Consider the following 18,454-nt stretch of genomic DNA (forward strand, 5'->3'; position numbering starts at 1 on the left):
AAGGGAGGGAGGAAGGGAGGGAGAGAGGAAAAGAGGATTTATTAAGAACTAAGGGCCAGACACTTCACAAAAATTCTCTCATTCAATCACTCAGAGGCAGGGTGCTGTTACCTCCTCATTTTACAGTTGTGACTTGCTCAGGGTCACCCAGCTATCTGAATTCATCTCCTCTTCTCCAGACCCAGCACTCACTGACGGAGCCGACTTGGGGACTGCCTTCTCGGACAAGGCAGGGTGACACAGTAAAACTCTGGGACTGAAGTCAGGAAGCCCCAGGCTCACATCAGCCCTGGCCAGTTGGTGGCTGTGTGACTCTAGAAAAGTCACTTCACCCTCAAACCCTGTTTTCTTATCTGTAAAATGGGGACAAAAACAGTAGCCCCTTCACAGGGCCATTGTTAGGATGCACAGAGACACTGAACATTGATCGTTATTAATCCTTGGCAAGGATGAAGTTCCAGGAACAAATAAGAAAGATGGCGGGCAAGGCCACCTCTCCTGCCACACTCCTTCCCTTGCTCGTGGCTCTGCTCAGGGACGATGCCCTGGTGGGCTGAGAGCTGCTATAATAACACGAGGACAAACAGGGCCTCCTTGTGCCCCAGACAGGAAGCCTCTCTCCAAACACCGAGTTATTTCAGTCGTTTCTGAGCCCTATATTCCAGCTGAACTGGACCTCTGACCAACCAGACGCCACCGCCTACACAGGCCGCCCCTCAGGCCTGGGACTGTTGGCCCCCACCTCCACCTCCACCTCCCAGGACCTTTTCTTCCTCATGTGAGCTCCCACCCCTCCCTGACCCCACCCCAGCTTTGCTAGTGTTCTCCCCACCCCTGTCTAGATTTCCCCTCCTTTAAGGAAAGGCCTGTAGGGAGGTTATCATAATGGTCCAGAAAAAAACTGTATTTATTTACTGCCGTATTAAGTCCTTCTAGCAAAATGGAAACTCCTTGAAGGCAGGGCCTATTTCAGTTTTGTCTTGGTATTCCTGGGTGCCCAGTGTAGCATAATAAGTGTTTCAATGGTACTGAATGAAAAAGGAAAGAATAAAAGAGAGAGGAAGGGCCATTTACGTCCCCAAAGATATGAGAGCCAGAAATGAGAAGTTTGGCTGGGAGAGACTTGGTTAATGTGTCTGGGCAGAGTCAGAAGGCTTTGTAATCCAAATGAAATCACACTGTTCCTTTTATTTTAAATAGCTGCTGCAGAACCAAATGTCAATTCCCTTTAAACAACACTAATATCAAAACAACCGTTCAATTAAGCATTAACACTGACTAGAAAAAAATTAAAAATCAATAAAAATATATAATTAATGTCAGTGAGCAACAGCCCTCCCCCCCCCACCAAAAAACAAACAAACAAAAACCCCAAAACCAATCCAACCTAAAAGGCCTCCGAAAAGCACTTTGTAGCAGAGTCCTGAAAACACTGGTGTGGAACACATCATTTTGGGGGAGGCAGAGTGTCCTGAAAACTCCCCCACCAACGCAGACCACCAACTCATGGATAACTTGAAAATTTAGCCAGATGCCTAGGGGCAGAAAGTTGAATCAAAACTCCTTAGTGGCAGACCAGGTGTGTGAGAGGGTTTGATCAGAGGTAAATTAATCAATCATAAGCATTTAATAAGCTCCTGAGACATGGCGATTGATCTCTAAGAGCTTACATTCTATTGGAGGAGAGACCACACATACAGGAAGGCAGATGGAGTATTGATCACAGGTAGTTATGGAGGAAGGGCTTCCCACCTCCAAGACTGGCCCTCAATCCACCAGGCTGCCCTGACTCTGTACGGCCAGAGCCTCACCTCTGACCACACAGCCAATTTCCATCATCGATAGCCAGCCAACAGGTCACTGCAATAGCATCGTGGCTTATCCTAAAATTAACTCATGCAGAAAAGAAAAAGGCTTCTGTCATGATTGTAAATGGAGTAAGTGAAGGGCACAGGATGCTTTTCATGGTGGTCAGCTCCTGGTGATGGCTGAGCTATCCTGCCGTGAACTCAATGCCTTTCCTCTCTTTTAAAATCTCAAAATACTGGGGTGGCCAGGTGGTGCAGTAAGAGCACCGGCCCCGGCCCTGGAGTCGGGAGATCCAGGATCGGTTCCGGCCTCAGATACTTAACACCCACACAAAATAACTGGCCCTGTAACCTTGAGCAAGTGACAACCCCAATTGCTTAAACAAAAAATCTCAAAATACCATATAATAATAAGCCAGAAAAGCATTATTACATATACATTTTCACAGAACTGAGAAAGACTGAAATTAGTCAAAGAATAAATGAATATCTGTAGTTCCCACAAGCCCTGTATCTGATCAGATTCTGCTGTTTTCCCCTCTGACATGTGGAAAATTTGATCTGCTTATTATTCCAAAAAGACAAATGATCAGTGCTTGGATCAGAAGTAATTTTATAGCAAGAGTTCAGTGAATCCTTGAACTTTAAAAAAAAAAAATGCTATTTTCTCAAAGACCTTACCATTTGCCTTGTGACTATACTAATCTATAACCAACCTCTAAGATTAAAAAACAAGCCAGCAATTTCACAGAACGTGTTCTTTGATGCCGTAAGCTTTCCCCTTAAAATGACTCTCACTCAAAAGTCAGCAATTCATCCTTGCCTTCATCTTCTTCTGCATTTCAAGTTTTATAGATTTCCACTCATTTTATTAAAGGCACTCATTTTTATCGAACCAAATTAAATGAGAATGCCAACAATCTCCTAACCTTAAAGAAATCCTCTCTCTTTCCACACACAGTCTACATATTATATGTGTAGACACACACAGAGTACTACTACACATGAGTATATATTATCTTTCTATATGCATATGTCCATATATATCTGTACATAAGATGTACACACAAATACATATTATATATAAAATATATGCTAAAGCATGTGTGTGTGTATGTGTGTAAAACGCGTTGTGAGGGCAGAGAGATCAGAAAAGGCCTTGTCTACAAGGCACTACCAAGGCTGCATGGCTTCGGGGAGGAAGGAGACGCTGCAGACACAGAGGGCGGTCAATCACTGCAGGCCTGGTGCTGCTCTCCCTCGGCCTGGGAGGATCCTTATCTTAAGTTGTTTCACACCGGCCCACACCAAGGCACTTTCTGAAAGAAGGAACTCTCCACAAGCAGGCTCTGAATCCCATGAAGCAGTGCATCCTTGGAGGACATCCTGGAGTTGGAAGCCACTGAGGGTTTCCCAATGGGCAGGAGGAGGAGAGAGAAGAAGCAGAAAGACCTGTATGGAAGGGATTCCAAGAGCGTGACCTAGAGCAGAAACCATGAGAAAAGAGGGATAAAGGGTGCAAATAACATGGGGAAGAAAAACCAGGACACACCTTGGTCTGGCTGCAGGTACTGCGGGAAGGAAAAGGGACCCAATAATCAAAGCTTGCTGATGTGAAAATGGGGAGAACAGGGAGCCGAAGACAGAAAAGAGTCAAGGCAGGAGCAAGAACAAGCTGGGGGGAACAAATACAAAGCTTCCTCCTACACTCGTGGGGCATTCAGGGGGCGGAGTCCTGAGGGCTGGTCTTCCAGCTTGGCACCGAGACATGGGGTTCACTCGGGAATTCTGCACTTAAACTTGTCAGTTTTATGCAATCTAACACCTATGTGCCAGGTGCCACGTCTGTGCCCTCAAGGAGCCTGTACGGCAGAGAAACAGATAGGATAAGAGACCTTGAGAAAGGAGCAGAGAGCTCACAACTGGGGGGGGGGGGGATGTCAGGAAAGGCTTGGGTAGGATGTGAAGGCCCAGCTGTGGGAAGGGAGGAGGAAGCAGATTTCATCAGTCCACACAAATGTTAGAGACAAATGGACAATGGAATGCCAAGGTCAGGAAACAGCTCAAAGGCCAGTTTGGCTAAAAACTCAGAGGAGAATAATGCGAAATAAGTCTGGAAGGAGAGGTGAGAGCCAGATTGTAAAGGGTTTTAAATACCAGAATGAAGGGTTTGCTTTTTTGTTTTAGAGGCAAGGAGAGGCCAATGAAGATTTCTGAGCAAGGGGATTAATGATATAAGGGCAGTGCTTTAAGAAGATGAATTTGCCAATTAGGAAAGATGGTTTCCATTGAGAAGAAACCAAAAGCAAGGACATGCAATCCTCCTGGGAGGAACCCAAGTGGTAAATACAAGAGTATTGAGACACTAAGGGTCTGTGGGGTTTGGGCGTATGAGTAAAGGGCACAACAGATGCAGGTCATGCACTTTCAGCAGAATGGCCCAAGCCTTGGCAGCAGATTGGACATGGGGAGGGGAAGAGGGAGAGGTATGACTCTGAAGTTATGAATCTGGCAGTTTCCTCAAGAGAAATATCAAAATCTGGCAAGAGATTCTGAATCCAGCTTCCTAGATAGGGTGGAGAAGACAATAAATTCCATTCAGGACATGTCAAGTTTGAAATGCCTGCGAGACACCCAGGTGCAGACTGCCAGTCAGAAGGCATTGGTTAAGAGGAGTTAGAGTTGAACACAGAAATCTGGGAGTAGAGATGATAAATCTATTAATTAAAGAATGTCCTTCCTTTCTGAGAATGAAGCTTCCACATCTAGCCCCTAATGCAGGGGGTGACCACAGGAGGTTCTTAGCGACTTCCCAGTAATCCCAGCTGTCCAGAAATGTAAAGGCCCATCTCAAAAGGGGCTAGGTCACAGGGGTAGGGAACCTATGGCCTTCTAGGTCCTTGGGTTCGGCCTTTTGACCTAGTCCAAGTTTTACATAACAAATCTTTTTATTAAGGGGATTTGTTCTGTGAAGTTTGGGCCTCAAGGCTGCAGTTTCCCCACTCCTAGAGGATCTCCCTCTGCTTGAAGACCTCCAAGGGGGCTTAAAGACCATTTGGTCCTATACTGTTTATACTTTTTATATTCAAGGCTCCCAACATACAGTAAGCACTTAATTAATGTATATTTATCAGATTGATAATAAGCATGTAGATAGTATGGATGACCACTTGTCAGGTATGTGGTAGTAAGGATTCCAGTGTGGGCTGGACTGAGATCCCCTCTGCCTCAGAAACTCAATGATTCTGGGAGGGCTAGAGCAAAATAGAGAGGTCTGGATAGAAGCCATGCAGCCTCGACACCACACCCCAACTAAAGGTGAGGAGGCAGATAATGGTCAAGACTTCTCTCTGAAATGCTTCGGGGACCACTTCAGACATGGGGAGGCCAGGAGTTGGGGGAAAAAGCTATCATCCAAACTGCTGCTGTCCTGGGTGCCACACCCCTCCCATTCACCATCCAAAGCCTAAAAGGGGTGGGTGGGAGCGGAACAAAAGCCTATCCCTTCTGCCTCTCACTGAAGCCTGGGCAGGGGCAGGGGCCGGGGAACCTGTTCTGAAAGTTGAAATCCAGGATGCCCCAGAGCAGAAGCATCAACTGCCCACAGGCAGCCAAGCAGTAACTTAAAAAACTTCTTCTGGGAAGTGATTATGTTTCTGCATCTTGGCTATATTTCAATGTGCAATTAGTTTCTTTCTCCCTTGCCAAAGCAAAGCCTATGTTACCGCCAAAGCCCCCCCCCCCAAAAAAAAAAGGAAAAAAAGAAAGAAAGAAAGAAAAAGAAGAGAAACCCTACATCCCTACTCTCTAAAACTCTAGCACTAGGTGGGATGGAGGCAGCCAGAGAGGCCACCCTGGAGAATGCAGCTCCTTACCCACAGGAATACCCTGGCTTTTCATTTTCTGTCTCCTCAGCTCCCCTGGCAGACAGAGGGCACTCCAAGGAGCATTCCCGTCTTGGCCATGAGGGTATCAAGGCTCAGAGGAGAGGGGGAAAGGAGAGGCTCTCTCCAGAGGGGGATCACTGCCATCTCTACCCTCGCTGTTTAACAGTTTTTCTGCGAAGTTTCTGGCATATAGTAGGTGCTTAAGACATTCTGCTTGATTGAAGAAATGTACAGATGGCCGGGTGGTCCAGCCTGCAGATGACTCCAAGCTGGGAAGGATGGTCAACTCCAGGGCTAACAGAGTCAGACCCAAGGTATCTTCCCAGGCCGCCACACTGAACTGAATCTAATCTGGTGAAATTTAGAAAGCAGAAATGTAAAGGGTCCCCACAATGGCAGAGGTTGGCTTGGTTCAATCAGTCCTGGGACATCAGGTGCTGGACTTGCCACCAAGGACCAGAGCTAGAACCCTGCCTGCCTCAGCAAGTTCTCACGGGACTCCCCAGGCAAGCTGGTCCCGAGCTGGTGCTGGTTACTACGGTCAGGTCACACCACACACCTGGGCGACTCCCCTGCCGACCCCCTTTCTCTTCTCCACCCTTTGGGGTACTGGCCAGGTACGGGAACCCAGATGGTGCAGAGTCCAAGCTCCGGGAGCAAGGCTGAAGAAAGTGGGCTGTTTACCTGGGAGAAAATAAGACCCCTCCCCCCACCCCCACCCCCTGGTCCCCAGGGTTGAGCCGGGAGCATAGGGAGGGAACTACCGAAAGACTGATTTAGACTCGAGACACACCTGGGCTGTCGGGGTTGTGCTGAGCATAAAAAGCTATAAGAATTCCTTTTACAATTCGAGGGGCTGGGCTTTTTACACAGCTGATGTCAGGGGCAGGATTCGAATCCAGGGCTCTCCTGATTCAACTGGATCACCAAAACATTCATTAAATCCGTTCTACGAGCACTGTGCGGAGCGAGGGCGGGGAGCGAGCACAAAAACAACTGCGAGTCTGTGCCCCAAGTGGGGTGGGAGGGAGCGGGGGGAGGGGCGCCTTTTCCGGGCCCAGCACGTCCCGAAGGGCTATGCCCAGGAGGCAGGGGCGCAGGGCTCCGCGCTCCTCTCCAGGTCCGCGTCGGGGGCCCCTAAAGGAGGCAGGGGCGCCCCCTCCCTCCCCTCCCTCCTCCTCCTTCTCTCCCTCCGTACCTGGAGTCGAACTTGCGGCCGTCGGGGAAGGTGCCCACGTAGTGGTAGCGCACGAAGTCCCCGGCGCGCACGGTCCGCGGGCAATGTTCGGGCACGGAGCGCCGCTCCACCTGGAGCTCGGGACCCAGGCCCGGCGCCGCCCGGCCCGCCACGCCGAGCAGCAGCAGGGGAAGCAGCAGCGAGGGCCGGGGCGCGGACGGAGGGGGCCGGGGCCAGCCCGGGGGACCCCGGGGCCGGGCGGCGCGGGTCATGCAGCCCCCGACGGTGCCCAGCCGGGCGAGACGCGGGGCCGGGGCCGGGAGCGGGGGCAGGGCCTGATCCCGGCGCAGGCTGCGGGCCGCAGACTTTGCAAACGTGGAAAGAACTTCCCGGGGCCTGGGCCTCCGCCTCCCCGGCCCGGCCCCCTCTCTCCTCCCCGGGGCGGGTCTTGGCCGGCCGAGGCCTGGGAGGGGATCCCCGCGGCCCGGCCCTCCCCTCCGCCCGGCCGGCGGCGGCCTGCAGAGGAGGGGCGTGGGAGAAGGCGGCCGGGGGGCCGGTCTCTGGCCCGCGGCTTCGAGACCCCCGCCACGTGGCGGGCAGCGTGAAAAGGAGCCGAGGCGTCTGGGCAGCCCCTGCTCGGCCACCCGCGCACGCCCAGCGCGGGGCCTTCTTGGGGCTGGCATCCCGGACAACAGGGAAGGGGACTGAGCCAAGGCCACGCGGGAAGCCGGGAACAGGGTGGGGCGCAGAGCTTCCCAAGGATGGGAGCTGTCCAAGAGAGGGATGGGGAGCCTCCCGACGCAGCCCCCTCCTTCGGGAGGGCTTCCGTCCAAGGCTGGCCCCGACCAGTGGCTCTGGAAGGCTCCGGTGGTGGCTCCTTCCCCGTCCAGGTGAAGAAGCCAGCCGGCCCTGACAGCGTGGCCATCCTCGAGTTCTGCTGTCCACTCAGTGGGTGCTTATTCCCCAGCTGCAAGGCGCCAGGCAGGTCGGGAATGTTCTTCTGCTCTCCCCTACACCCCTGAAGTGTGCCTCTCTGTTAGAAACCAACTCAGGATGTGTAAAATATGTACCACGGGCCTTCCTTAAACTTTCGGTATTTCCCATGAGGACTATGGCCTCAGAGAGTCTAGGGGAGTCATTGAGAAGGCTCTGGAAGAACCGTAATTGATTTGTTTTGGATTTTCATTGCAATAACCCTATACAATAGGTGTTGCAAGTATTATTCTACATTTTACAGAGGAAGAAACTGAAGTTTGGAAAGGAAGTGACCCCCAAAGTCAAGATCCTGGGATCACAGCTTACATATTGCAAGTATTACTAACCCCTTTTCAAAGCTGAGGAAACAGAATAAAAAAGGTTAAGTGACTTGGCCAAAGTCATACAACTGATAAGTACCCGAGTAAGATTTCACCCAAGTTCTTCTTGGCTCCAAGCCCCATACCCTACCATGTACAGAAAATGAGACTCCGGGATGCTTGCTGACTAGATGCACCCAGGAAAATTTCCTCTGGGAACAGGCATTTGAAAAACCTCACTGTTGTTATCCCTCTGCTTGGAACTTTCTCCAAAAAAGGAGTGAACATTCCTGAGAGATGTGTCCCTGTTTAATGCCTTAGCTAACTATTAATGATCAGATAGACCTCTGGAGCTGCTCAAGGGAGGCCCCTTCTTCCCAAAGAGTCATAAAGGAAGCATTTTGCTTTAAGAATCCAGTGGTTTTTAAGGTCAACAGTCTGCCCAGTGGGCTCTTGTATCCACTACCCCTTTCCATCAGTAGTGTGACTGTGAAGGTGTGGTCTGCTGTAGATACCATCTGTGAACACTTTGTGTAAAAGCAAAGAACTGGAAACAAGGTGGCAGGTGAGTATTTAGGAAACACCAAAACCTTGGGATCCAGAAGGTGATGGAATGTGACTGTGCCAAAAGAAATGAGGATTATGAATACAGAAAAAAGAGAAGACTTCTATGTACTGATTCAAAGTCAAGTCAATAAGCATTTATTAAACACTTACTACAGGCCAGCTACTATGCTAAGCTAAGGATAATGCCAAGCCCTTTATAATGCCGTAAGGTGTGCAAAGTGCTGCATAAATATCTCATTTTGTACTCACAACAACCCTGGAAGGTAGATACTATTACTCTTCCCATTTTACAGATGAAGAAACTGAGGCAGTCAAAAATTAAATAACTTCTCCATCATAGCTAGTAAGTGTCCAATAAAACCCAGCAGGGGTAGCTAGAAAGAGAAATTTCCATGCAGAGTAACTACAGAAGCTTTATAATATTTGGGAGTCAGTCTGATGGGATACATCCAAGGACTGCATAAACCACTCTTTGCAGAAATACAGACATAAAAAAACAAGGAGAAATTTCAACTGCTCATGGGTAGGTCAAGACATTGGACATTCAGGTGGGACCAGCACCCCTGGTATGAGGGCTTGCCCAGCCCTTTTCAGGGCTGCTCATTCCCCTTTGGTGTCCACCTTTCACCCAACTCTCAGCCACACCCTGGTAAAACTATCTTGGCAGATTAGCTAAACCAGGTTGTGGGTAACCAACAGACCTCAAACCTGTTGGTGAGTTAGGGGGAATGTCTATCCCCAAGAACTTGAAGACTCCCTCCCCCGCCCCCACCAAGAATGGGAGGGTGAAGACAATTTATTCCAACAGCCATGAAGTCAGCTGAAGCAGGCACTGTGGAGCACGGAGACCTTGAAGATGCCAAGGTTATCCTCTGCATCCCAGGCCATGGAAAGTCGTTTTGACTTTTGTCCTGCCACTGGACTTCAGTTACTGTAAGAAAGAGTGAGGCTGACAACTTTGTGCAGTGTTGCCTCACTGAAATCCAATGCCCACCCAAGTCAAGACATCGCCCCATAGTGTCATTGATCCTCTTCAGAACAGTAAACGTGAAACTAGACAGGCCCCACCTTATTCATTGCCACTTAGCTGCCCCTAAAATGATACAGAGAAATGTTGTTTTATGGGGGGTTTTTAAGTCCCTGCTCTCCTGGAGCTTCTCCTGGTTTAATGGAAGAGATGATTCTGGGGCCTTCCCTATGCTGATTATCTAAAATGGATCCTATCCATAACTTGTTTGTACAGAGCTGTTTGCACATTGTACCTTCTCCATTACACTGTGAGCTCATTGAGCACAAAGCCTTTTTTGGGAGAGGAGGGAGAGTTTCTTTGTATACCCAGTACTTAGCACAATGCTTGGCACATAGTAGGGGCTTAATAAATGTTTTGTTTTTAAACTGAGTCCGGAGGCTTTTTATGCTATTCTGGACAAGATGGAGAAGTGCTGCTGGTATTTGGTTGGTTGGATGTCTGGACCTAAAATTAGTCAGTAAGGGTTTGATGTCAATTTAGAAAGACCCATCCTTAGCCCTGGTGTTATATAACATATTTGTCAAAGACTTGGATAAAGGCATAAATAAACAGCAAACTTATAACACATGATTACAAAGGTGTAGCTGACATGCTGTATAACAGTCATGACCCAACAGGTCTCAATGGGGTAGGCCCATGGGCAGAACCTCTGAAATGGGACAGAAATTGGAAGGGGAGGTAGTGCCTTCCTCTGTAATTTCTCCTACAGAGTATAAATGACCACAAGTTGCTATAGAAGGGATTTCTGTTTGGATAGGTCTATGGCAGGTGGCCTCTGAGCTCCCTTCCAACTCTGAGATTCTGTGACTTAGACACCTCTCCCTGGAACAAGGCCAAGGCAAACCACGGAGTGTCCTCTTCTTTCCCTCTTCTACTCTCCAAGATCCATCAGTACCACCTTGAACTGAATTAAAGTTTTCCCTGAACATCAATCAGTTTGACAGAAGGAAAGGTACCAGATCCAGCTGCAAATTCAAGTCGAATCTGAAAATAGGAAACAATAGAAAACAATCACCAGACTGTTGATAGCACTCACGGCTAACTGAAAAGGCTGTTTAGAGCAGGACTCTTAATCTTTTTTATATCATGGACCCCTTTTGCATGCTGGTGAAGCCAATGGAAGGAACCCATCTCAGAGAGTGTACTTCCCTCAGATTGTTAAAAGCAGGGACTCTGAAATTTGCAAACAAGTACACCTAGGTCCCTCTCTCACACTCTCTCCCTTCCCTGGAGAATAAAAGATTTTACTGCTCTTTAGGTAGGGCAAGGGAATGATTTCATCCACTAGAGAAATGAAACTTTCAAATTCTTGGACAAAATGACATGGCTAAAAAGTTCCCTGCCCCCTCCCCCAAAGGATTCTTTAATTTTTAACCTTTAAATTAAGAGTGTATTCTAGATTTTTGTCTGTATGATTGAATGTTGTTAGCAATGAAAGTATTTGTTTCCTATATTTTCTATGTTCTGTGTTGATATCCATTCAGTAAAACAATGTATAGTCTACACAGAACTGAAACCATTTTAAAAGTTTTGTATCTGGTGACTCCAAAAGTGGAGAAATTTTAAAAGCTGCTTTGTAGTTTTACGTTTCCAGAAGCTAAACATTATGTAGTACCTAAGAACCACCTAGAAGGTACTATATTGTTCTCTTAAATATTCTCTTGTTTAAATTATCTTGAGCAAAGACTTTGAAGGCAATGTCAAATATATTTAAGGAAAAAATGGCAAGATTTAATTTTCAGAGTTGGGTTTACCACAATACAGTGAGCTTCTCTAAATAATTTACCAGAATTTAATTATCTAAGTAAATTAGAAACAAAGTCATCAGGTCTGTATCCCAGAAATCAAAGGAAAAGGAAAAGTACCTATATGTACAAAAATATTTATAGTAACTCTTTTTTTGGTGGCAAAGAATTGGAAACCAAGGGATGTCCATCAACTGAGGAATGGCTGAACAAGTTGTGGTATATGATTGTGATAGAATACTATTGTGCTATAAGAAATGGCAAGTAAGATGATTTCAGAAAAACCTGGGAAGACTTACTGTAATGGTAATGGGAATCTGAAGAAATTCCCTGCCGTTTAATAAGCCTAGGTGAATTTGAGGACCTTCCCTAATTTGAAAACATATTCTACCCCCTAATAGGTTGAATGTGGTCACATGGAGCCTGTGGTGGGAAAAGTTTGCTGAAGGGTAGAGCAGAGCCCACAGGAGTAGCTTGCTTGAAGGCTAGTTTTTCAGGAAGGCACAACTTTTGTTACTTTGTAGTTACTTTGAGGTGAGGTTTTGCTTTGGGGCTCACTTTTGGAAGAGTTGTGTGATTTAGCCAGATGAGATTCTGGATAACCATTGAGCTCCCAGCTTTGAAAACCCAGATGTTGGAGCTTCCCTCTCTGGTGACTAATTGTATGGATGTGATGGTCAGACAGTTAGAAGCCCTGTCTGTTGAATTGTGTTATTTTCTCTGTGGGTTTTTTTTTTGTCTGCTTGTAATTTGTTTGTATTGTCTGAAGTTCAGGGTGCCAACTTTTTCCCCTGAACTAGGTAAATGACATACGTTTCATTACAGTAAGATTTCTAACCCTTTCTGAGTTTCTTTCCTTTAGAAAAGCAGATCTAAGAACCTGTGCTAGCAGCCATCCTGTGTATGCTAGGGTGCTTGCTGCTGCATTTACATGAACTGATACAAAGTGAAATGAGCAGATCCAGGAGAGCATTGTACACAGGAACGGCAATATTTTATGATGATCAACTGTGAATGACTTGGCTACTTTCAGCAATACAATAATCCAAGACAATTCTTAAAGACTTTGATGAAAAATACTATCCACCTCCAAAGAAATAAGTGATGTATTCTGAGTGCAGATGGAAGCACACTTTTTTTTAAACTTCCTTTATTTTTTCTTGTTGTTGGGTTTTGATCTGTGTTTTCTTTCCCATCATGGCTAAGATGTAAATATGTTTTAGATGACTTCCCATGTATAATCTATATCAAATTGCTTGCTTTCTCAAGGATAGGGGAGGGGAAGAAATGTTAAAAAATTGTTATTAGATGTAAATGGAAATATATATAATTTTTTTCAAAGTCCCCAAAGGAATTAGGCCAGAATCTTGTGTTCAAGTTCAGAAATAAGAACCCAAAATGTCAGATTTTTACAGGGCAAAATGAAAAACTGCCACTAACCCTGAAAGGCTCAGCCCTGATCAAAGCTTTGCAATGAATTTTGAGATGTATAAGAAAACTGGACTAATTTGCAAAAATGATTCAATGGAGTAAAAGGAAACTAGTTTTGAAAATGGGCTGAAAGCAGAGAAAAATTAACAATATTAGAAAGAAAGTGAAATACCAAATCAACATGTAAGGAGTAATATAAAGTGTGATCTGAACCGCTTAATGAGAGTTGATCAGGAAAAAAGAAGAGATTGAAAAGGAATTATAGCTAGTCTACAGTGACAGCACAGAAATGAAATTCAATTAAAAGGCAATCAGAAATATGTAAAGGTTCTCTTCAATTTTTAAACGAAATTCAATTTTGATTCCCCAATAGCAGAGAACACAAAACTCGTAACTTTTCACCCAGAGACAATACAGGACCCTAATCTTTGCTGAGCATGAGAATCTCCAGCAGGAGTCAAAAGCCCAGGATTTAGGCTTTATGAATATATTTTTCGTGTTATCTTTATAGTTTCTGGTGTTGTGAATGTGGAAAATATCATGTGTAGCACTGGCGAGTTTTGGAATGCCGCCAAATAGTGTGATACATTTGTGTTATTCTAATGGTGGTCAGCTCCTCTTTTGGTCTGAATGCTGTAGTTTTAACATTTTTAGTTATTACTTATTTATCTAGAAAACAGTGCTCTCCTGATGGATGACTGGGTTAGGTATTAAAAGGTATATGCTCTGAACTGTCAACAAGTTCTTTTGGGTTTGATAGACAGTACTGCAGACTGGTTATTGAAAATGAAAAGTTATGCCCAAGGGGATACAAAATTGTATATACCTTTTGACCCAGCAATACTTGTAGGTCTGTGTCCCAAAGAGATCATCAAAAAGGGGAAAAGAACCACATGCACAAAAATATTTGTAGCAGCTCCTTTTGTGGTGGCCAAGAATTGAAAACTGAGGGGATGCCCATCAATTGGGGAATGGCTGAAGAAGTTGTGGTATATGAATGTGATGGAATACTACTGTTCCATAAGAAATGATGAGCAGGTAGACTTCAGAAAAACCTGGACTTACATGAACTGATGCCAAGAGAAGTGAGCAGAACCAGAAAAATACTGTACACAGTAAAAGCAGTATTTTATGATGATCAACTATAAATGACTTAGCCATTTTCAGCAATACAATGATCTAAGACAGTTCTGAAAGACTTATGATGAAAAATACCATCTACATCCAGAGAAAGAACTATGGAGTCTGAATACAGATTGCAGCAGACTATTTTCTCTTTTTTTGTTGTTTCTTCTTTCTCATGGTTTTTCCCTTGGTTCTAATTCTTTACAACCTGACTAATGAGGAAATGTTTAACATGATTATACATATATAGCCTATATCAGATTACACTGTCTTGGGGAGGGGGAAGGGAATGGAGGAAGGGAAAATTTAGAACTCAAAATCTTAGAGAAGTGAATGTTGAAAACTAAAAGTAAAGAATTAAAAAAAAAAAACGAAAAGTTCTACAAGACCAAGAAATATTTGGAAACAATTTTATGATTTACAGGGTAAATTGTCTGACTAATGAATATTATGAAAACTACAGAAACTAAATAAACTGTAATCCAATTAGTATATATGTTAGATTTTTTTTTAGTGTAATAAGTATGTCAGTTGCTATTAGACTTCGATGTTATGTGTAAAAGATTTTATTCACCAGACTAACCTCTCTAATTCAGGCCACCAAGAGGAGAAACCACCCTAGAAGTCGGCTGAACAAAGAATGCTCGTTAGGGATCTCATATGATGAGCACCTCAGCTCAACCTTGTAACAAAAGATTCAACATTTTTCTCTTTGTCCTAGTGGGTGATACACAGTACATTAAGCTAGCCAGGCTAACTGTTACTCAGTTCCTCTCTGACTCTGTGTAAACAGCAGCCTTCTAACCCTAAAAGTATCTCGCCACCCACATCTTCCCTCCTCCCTCTTCCCACTTGGTGAGTTCCTCTCCCCACTGGGAAACACCGCCATCTAAAGAAATATCCAAACTAGTCAGCTCTACCCTGACTCTAGTCATCTCCACCTTGCCCTATGTAAGTACCTGAATGAAAATCGATATCAAGTATCCTCAATTGGTTATAATCCAAAAGGAGTATGGGGGAGAAGAGAACAGGAGGGAACTGCATAGGAAGAAAAGATATTTTAGAAATCTACTGGGTGATTAAACGATCAGATTTGTTCTTCCTTAGGGAGGGGCCATCTAGCTAGTTAGCTGTAAGGACCACAAACGAGCACTCAGGCACCAATGGCCAGCTTGAACATGCAGGAACCTAAGGAATCAGCATTCCCTGTGTGACAGGACATTAGGCACTGGTCCAGTCCAGTGCTCAGAAGGCTGCTGATTGCCTGAGTATTCTAGGAGGGCCTATGAAGCTGTACAAACCGAGGCTGAAGCTGCTACTAAGGAGCAGTCCTCTTTGGGGCCCCACTATATTGATTTTCCTTTCAGTTCCTTTTGCCTCTAGTCTCTGGTGGGTTATGTTCTCACTGGGCTCTCTAGGAATCCTGGTGGAGAAACTCCCCAACACTCCTCCAGCTAAGACTGGAGTTCAGGTCTTTACCTTTTCCCTCCTCATTCCAGTCTATCCTTCACACTGCTGCAAGTTACTTTCCTCCAAGTGCAGTTCTGACCATTTCCCTTTCCTACTCAACAAACTTCAGCATCTCCTGTTGCCTCTAGGATAAAAGCTAAACTCTTGTGCTGCTTTTAAAACCCTTCATAACCTGGCTAGCTTCCAAGTTTCATAATAAATTACCCACCCTCTCGAGCTCTATGATGTAAGATTTTTCTATATCCCACATACATAGCACTTCTGACTTGTCTTTATCAGTCAGCCAATAAGCATTTATTAAGCCCCTACTATGTGCCAGGCATTGTGCTACTACATACTGATGATACGAAGAAAGGCAAAAAGCAGTCCCAGCCGTCAAGAAGCTAAAGGGGGAGAGAGAATGCAAACAACTCTGTACAAACTGTATACAGCTTGTAAATAATCAGTCAAGGAAAAATACTAGAACTACGAGAAATTGGGAAAGGCTTCCTGTAGCAAATGGAGTTTTGGCTGAAGCTGGAAGGAAGCCAGGAGGCGAAGAGGAAGAAGAAGCGCAGTCTAAGAATGAGGGGCTGAGTCAGAAGACAGAGGAGTGTCTTGTACAAGGAACTTCCAGTTCCGTGTCACCAAACTGAAGTAGGAGCAGGGGAGGAATGTTAAAGAGGAACGGGCTAGGCTATAAAGGGTTTCCAATACCAGACAAAGCATTTTATATTTGATCCTGGACACGATAGGGAGTCATTGGAGTTTACTGAGTCAGGGACTGACACGGTCAGACCTGAACTTTAGGAAAATCCTTTGGCTTCTGCATGGAGGATGGACTGGAGTAGGGAAAGACTTGAGGCAGGCATACCCACCAGCAGGCTATCTGTCCAGTTGTGAGGAGATGAGGGCTTGTCTATACCAGGTTGGAGGTAGTGTCAGAAGAGAGAAGGGGGCATGTTTGAGAGAAGGTGGAAAGGTGAAATCAACAGGCTTTGACAACAGGTTGAATATGGAGGATGAGAGATATGACACCTAGGTTGTGAGCCTGGGTGACTGGGAGGATGTTGGTGCCCTTAAGACTAACAGGGATATTTGGAAGGGTGGCTGGTATGAGGAAAAAATAGTGAGTTCAGTTTGGGACATTTTAAAGATGTCTACTGGATATCTAGTTTGAGCATCTGAATGGAAATTGGAGAAACCAGTCTTGAAGTCAGCAAAGAGGGATAAGTACTTATGATGATACTTAAATCCACAAAAGCTGATGAGATCACAGAGTGAATAGTATAGGGCATGTCAAGACATTTGCCTTGTCTTGACAGAGGGACCTGTGTCACTCAATGAAACTCTGACCCATGCTGTGCAGAGTTACCCAAGAAAGGTCACAGTAGAGAGTTCTGTCAAAAGGTGATCCATCAATGAAGGATCTTTCCCAAGAAAACCCCATGGATGGTACTAAAATGATAAGAGATAACATCAGAACATGAGCCCCTCAGGTCAAAAGGTGTCCAACTCCCCAATACTGGGGAGTCAGAGGACAATCACAAGTAGCCCCAGTACTCATGAAGCAGCTAGGCCAAAGTTGATTAGTTCTTTAAAGACTTACAACGTCTTCTAGAAATGACACCCAAAAAAGATGTCACATCCATCACAGGGGACTGGAAAGTAAAGTAGGATATTAAAAGATAATTGGAAAAACTGACAAGTTTGTCCTTGGAGTACATAATGAAGCAGCTTTGTCAAGATAACTCACTGGTCAAAGCAAACACTCTTTTTCAACGGCCCAAAAGGCAACTCCACACATGGAAATCATCAGATTGGTCAATATAAAAACAGACTGATTATATATTTTGCAGCCAAAAGCAAAACTCTATACAAGTCCATTAAAACAATACTGGAGCCGACTGTGGTTCAGATCATAAGCTACTTATTGTAAAATTCAGACTTAAATTGAAAAAATAGGGAAAACCATCAGATTGTATAGATATGACCTAAATAACATGCCTTATGACTATGAAGTGGAAGTGATGAATAGATTTTAAGAGATTGGATTTGGCGGAGTGTCTTTAGAACCTATGGACAGAAGTTCACAATATTGTAACAGAGGCAGCAACAAAAAACATCCTGAAGAAAAAGAAGCCCAAGAAAGCAAAATGGCTGATGAGGCTGTACAAATAGCTAAGGAAAGAGAGAAAGGGAAAGATACATACAAATGAATGCTGAATTCCAGAGAGTAGCAAGGAGAGATAAGGTGGCTTTCTTAAAGAACAATACAAAGAATCAGAAGGAAACAATAAAATGGTAGACAAAAGGTCTCTAAGAAAATTACAGGCGTCAAGGAGAGGTTTATGCCAAAATGCCCAGAAGAGGCAGCAAGCACATACAAGAAAGATCTTAACATCACAAGTGCCCATTACTGAACCAGAGCCGGGCATCCTGGAGAATGCAGTCCTGACTAACAGTAAGGCTGGCAGAGATGATAAAACTGCAGCTACGTTCCTTAAAATGCTAAAAATGGCTCTATTGAAGGGCCGCAGTCAGCACGCTATGAAATTTTAAAACTCAACAGTGACCACTGGTCTGGAAAGGCTCCGTTTTCATCCCAATCTTACAGACTACGGGCCCATTTCTCACACCAGCAGGCCAGGCTGCAGCAACACGCGGCCCCACGACGCCAGAGGAGCGGCTGGGTTTGAGAAGGCAGAGGAACCAGAGACCAAATTGCCGGCACTCACTGCAGCGCCTGGGCGAGACCTGTGCAGATCACAAAGACAGGGGGGTGCTCCCCAGAAAATGCGGCCCAGCAGCCGCAGGCCTAAGGTTGGCATGGGGGCAAGGTGCTGGAGCAGCAGTCAAGGTGGGGCCTCGGGAAGAAGGGCAGAGGCCCCGCAGAGGGGGAGGGGAGGGGGCCCGCACACAGCCAAGGCCCGCATCACG

General features: G+C 45.5%; 1 protein-coding gene across 1 annotated transcript in view; it reads right to left on the reverse strand.

Annotated features, from left to right (window-relative positions):
* Positions 1–7,214, reverse strand: part of FKBP9 (FKBP prolyl isomerase 9) — a 30,785-nt gene extending 23,571 nt beyond the window's left edge. Inside the window, exon 1 of the mRNA XM_069084285.1 lies at positions 6,894–7,214. Coding sequence (XP_068940386.1) covers positions 6,894–7,144 — 251 coding nt within the window. The 5' untranslated portion in view covers positions 7,145–7,214. The remainder of the gene's footprint in view (positions 1–6,893) is intronic.
* Positions 7,215–18,454: the final 11,240 nt, after the last annotated feature.

This window comes from Petaurus breviceps, unplaced genomic scaffold, assembly GCF_028583685.1.
Source record: "Petaurus breviceps papuanus isolate PSGF00001 unplaced genomic scaffold, PetGlider_PUasm1.0 174, whole genome shotgun sequence".
NCBI lineage: Eukaryota > Metazoa > Chordata > Mammalia > Diprotodontia > Petauridae > Petaurus > Petaurus breviceps.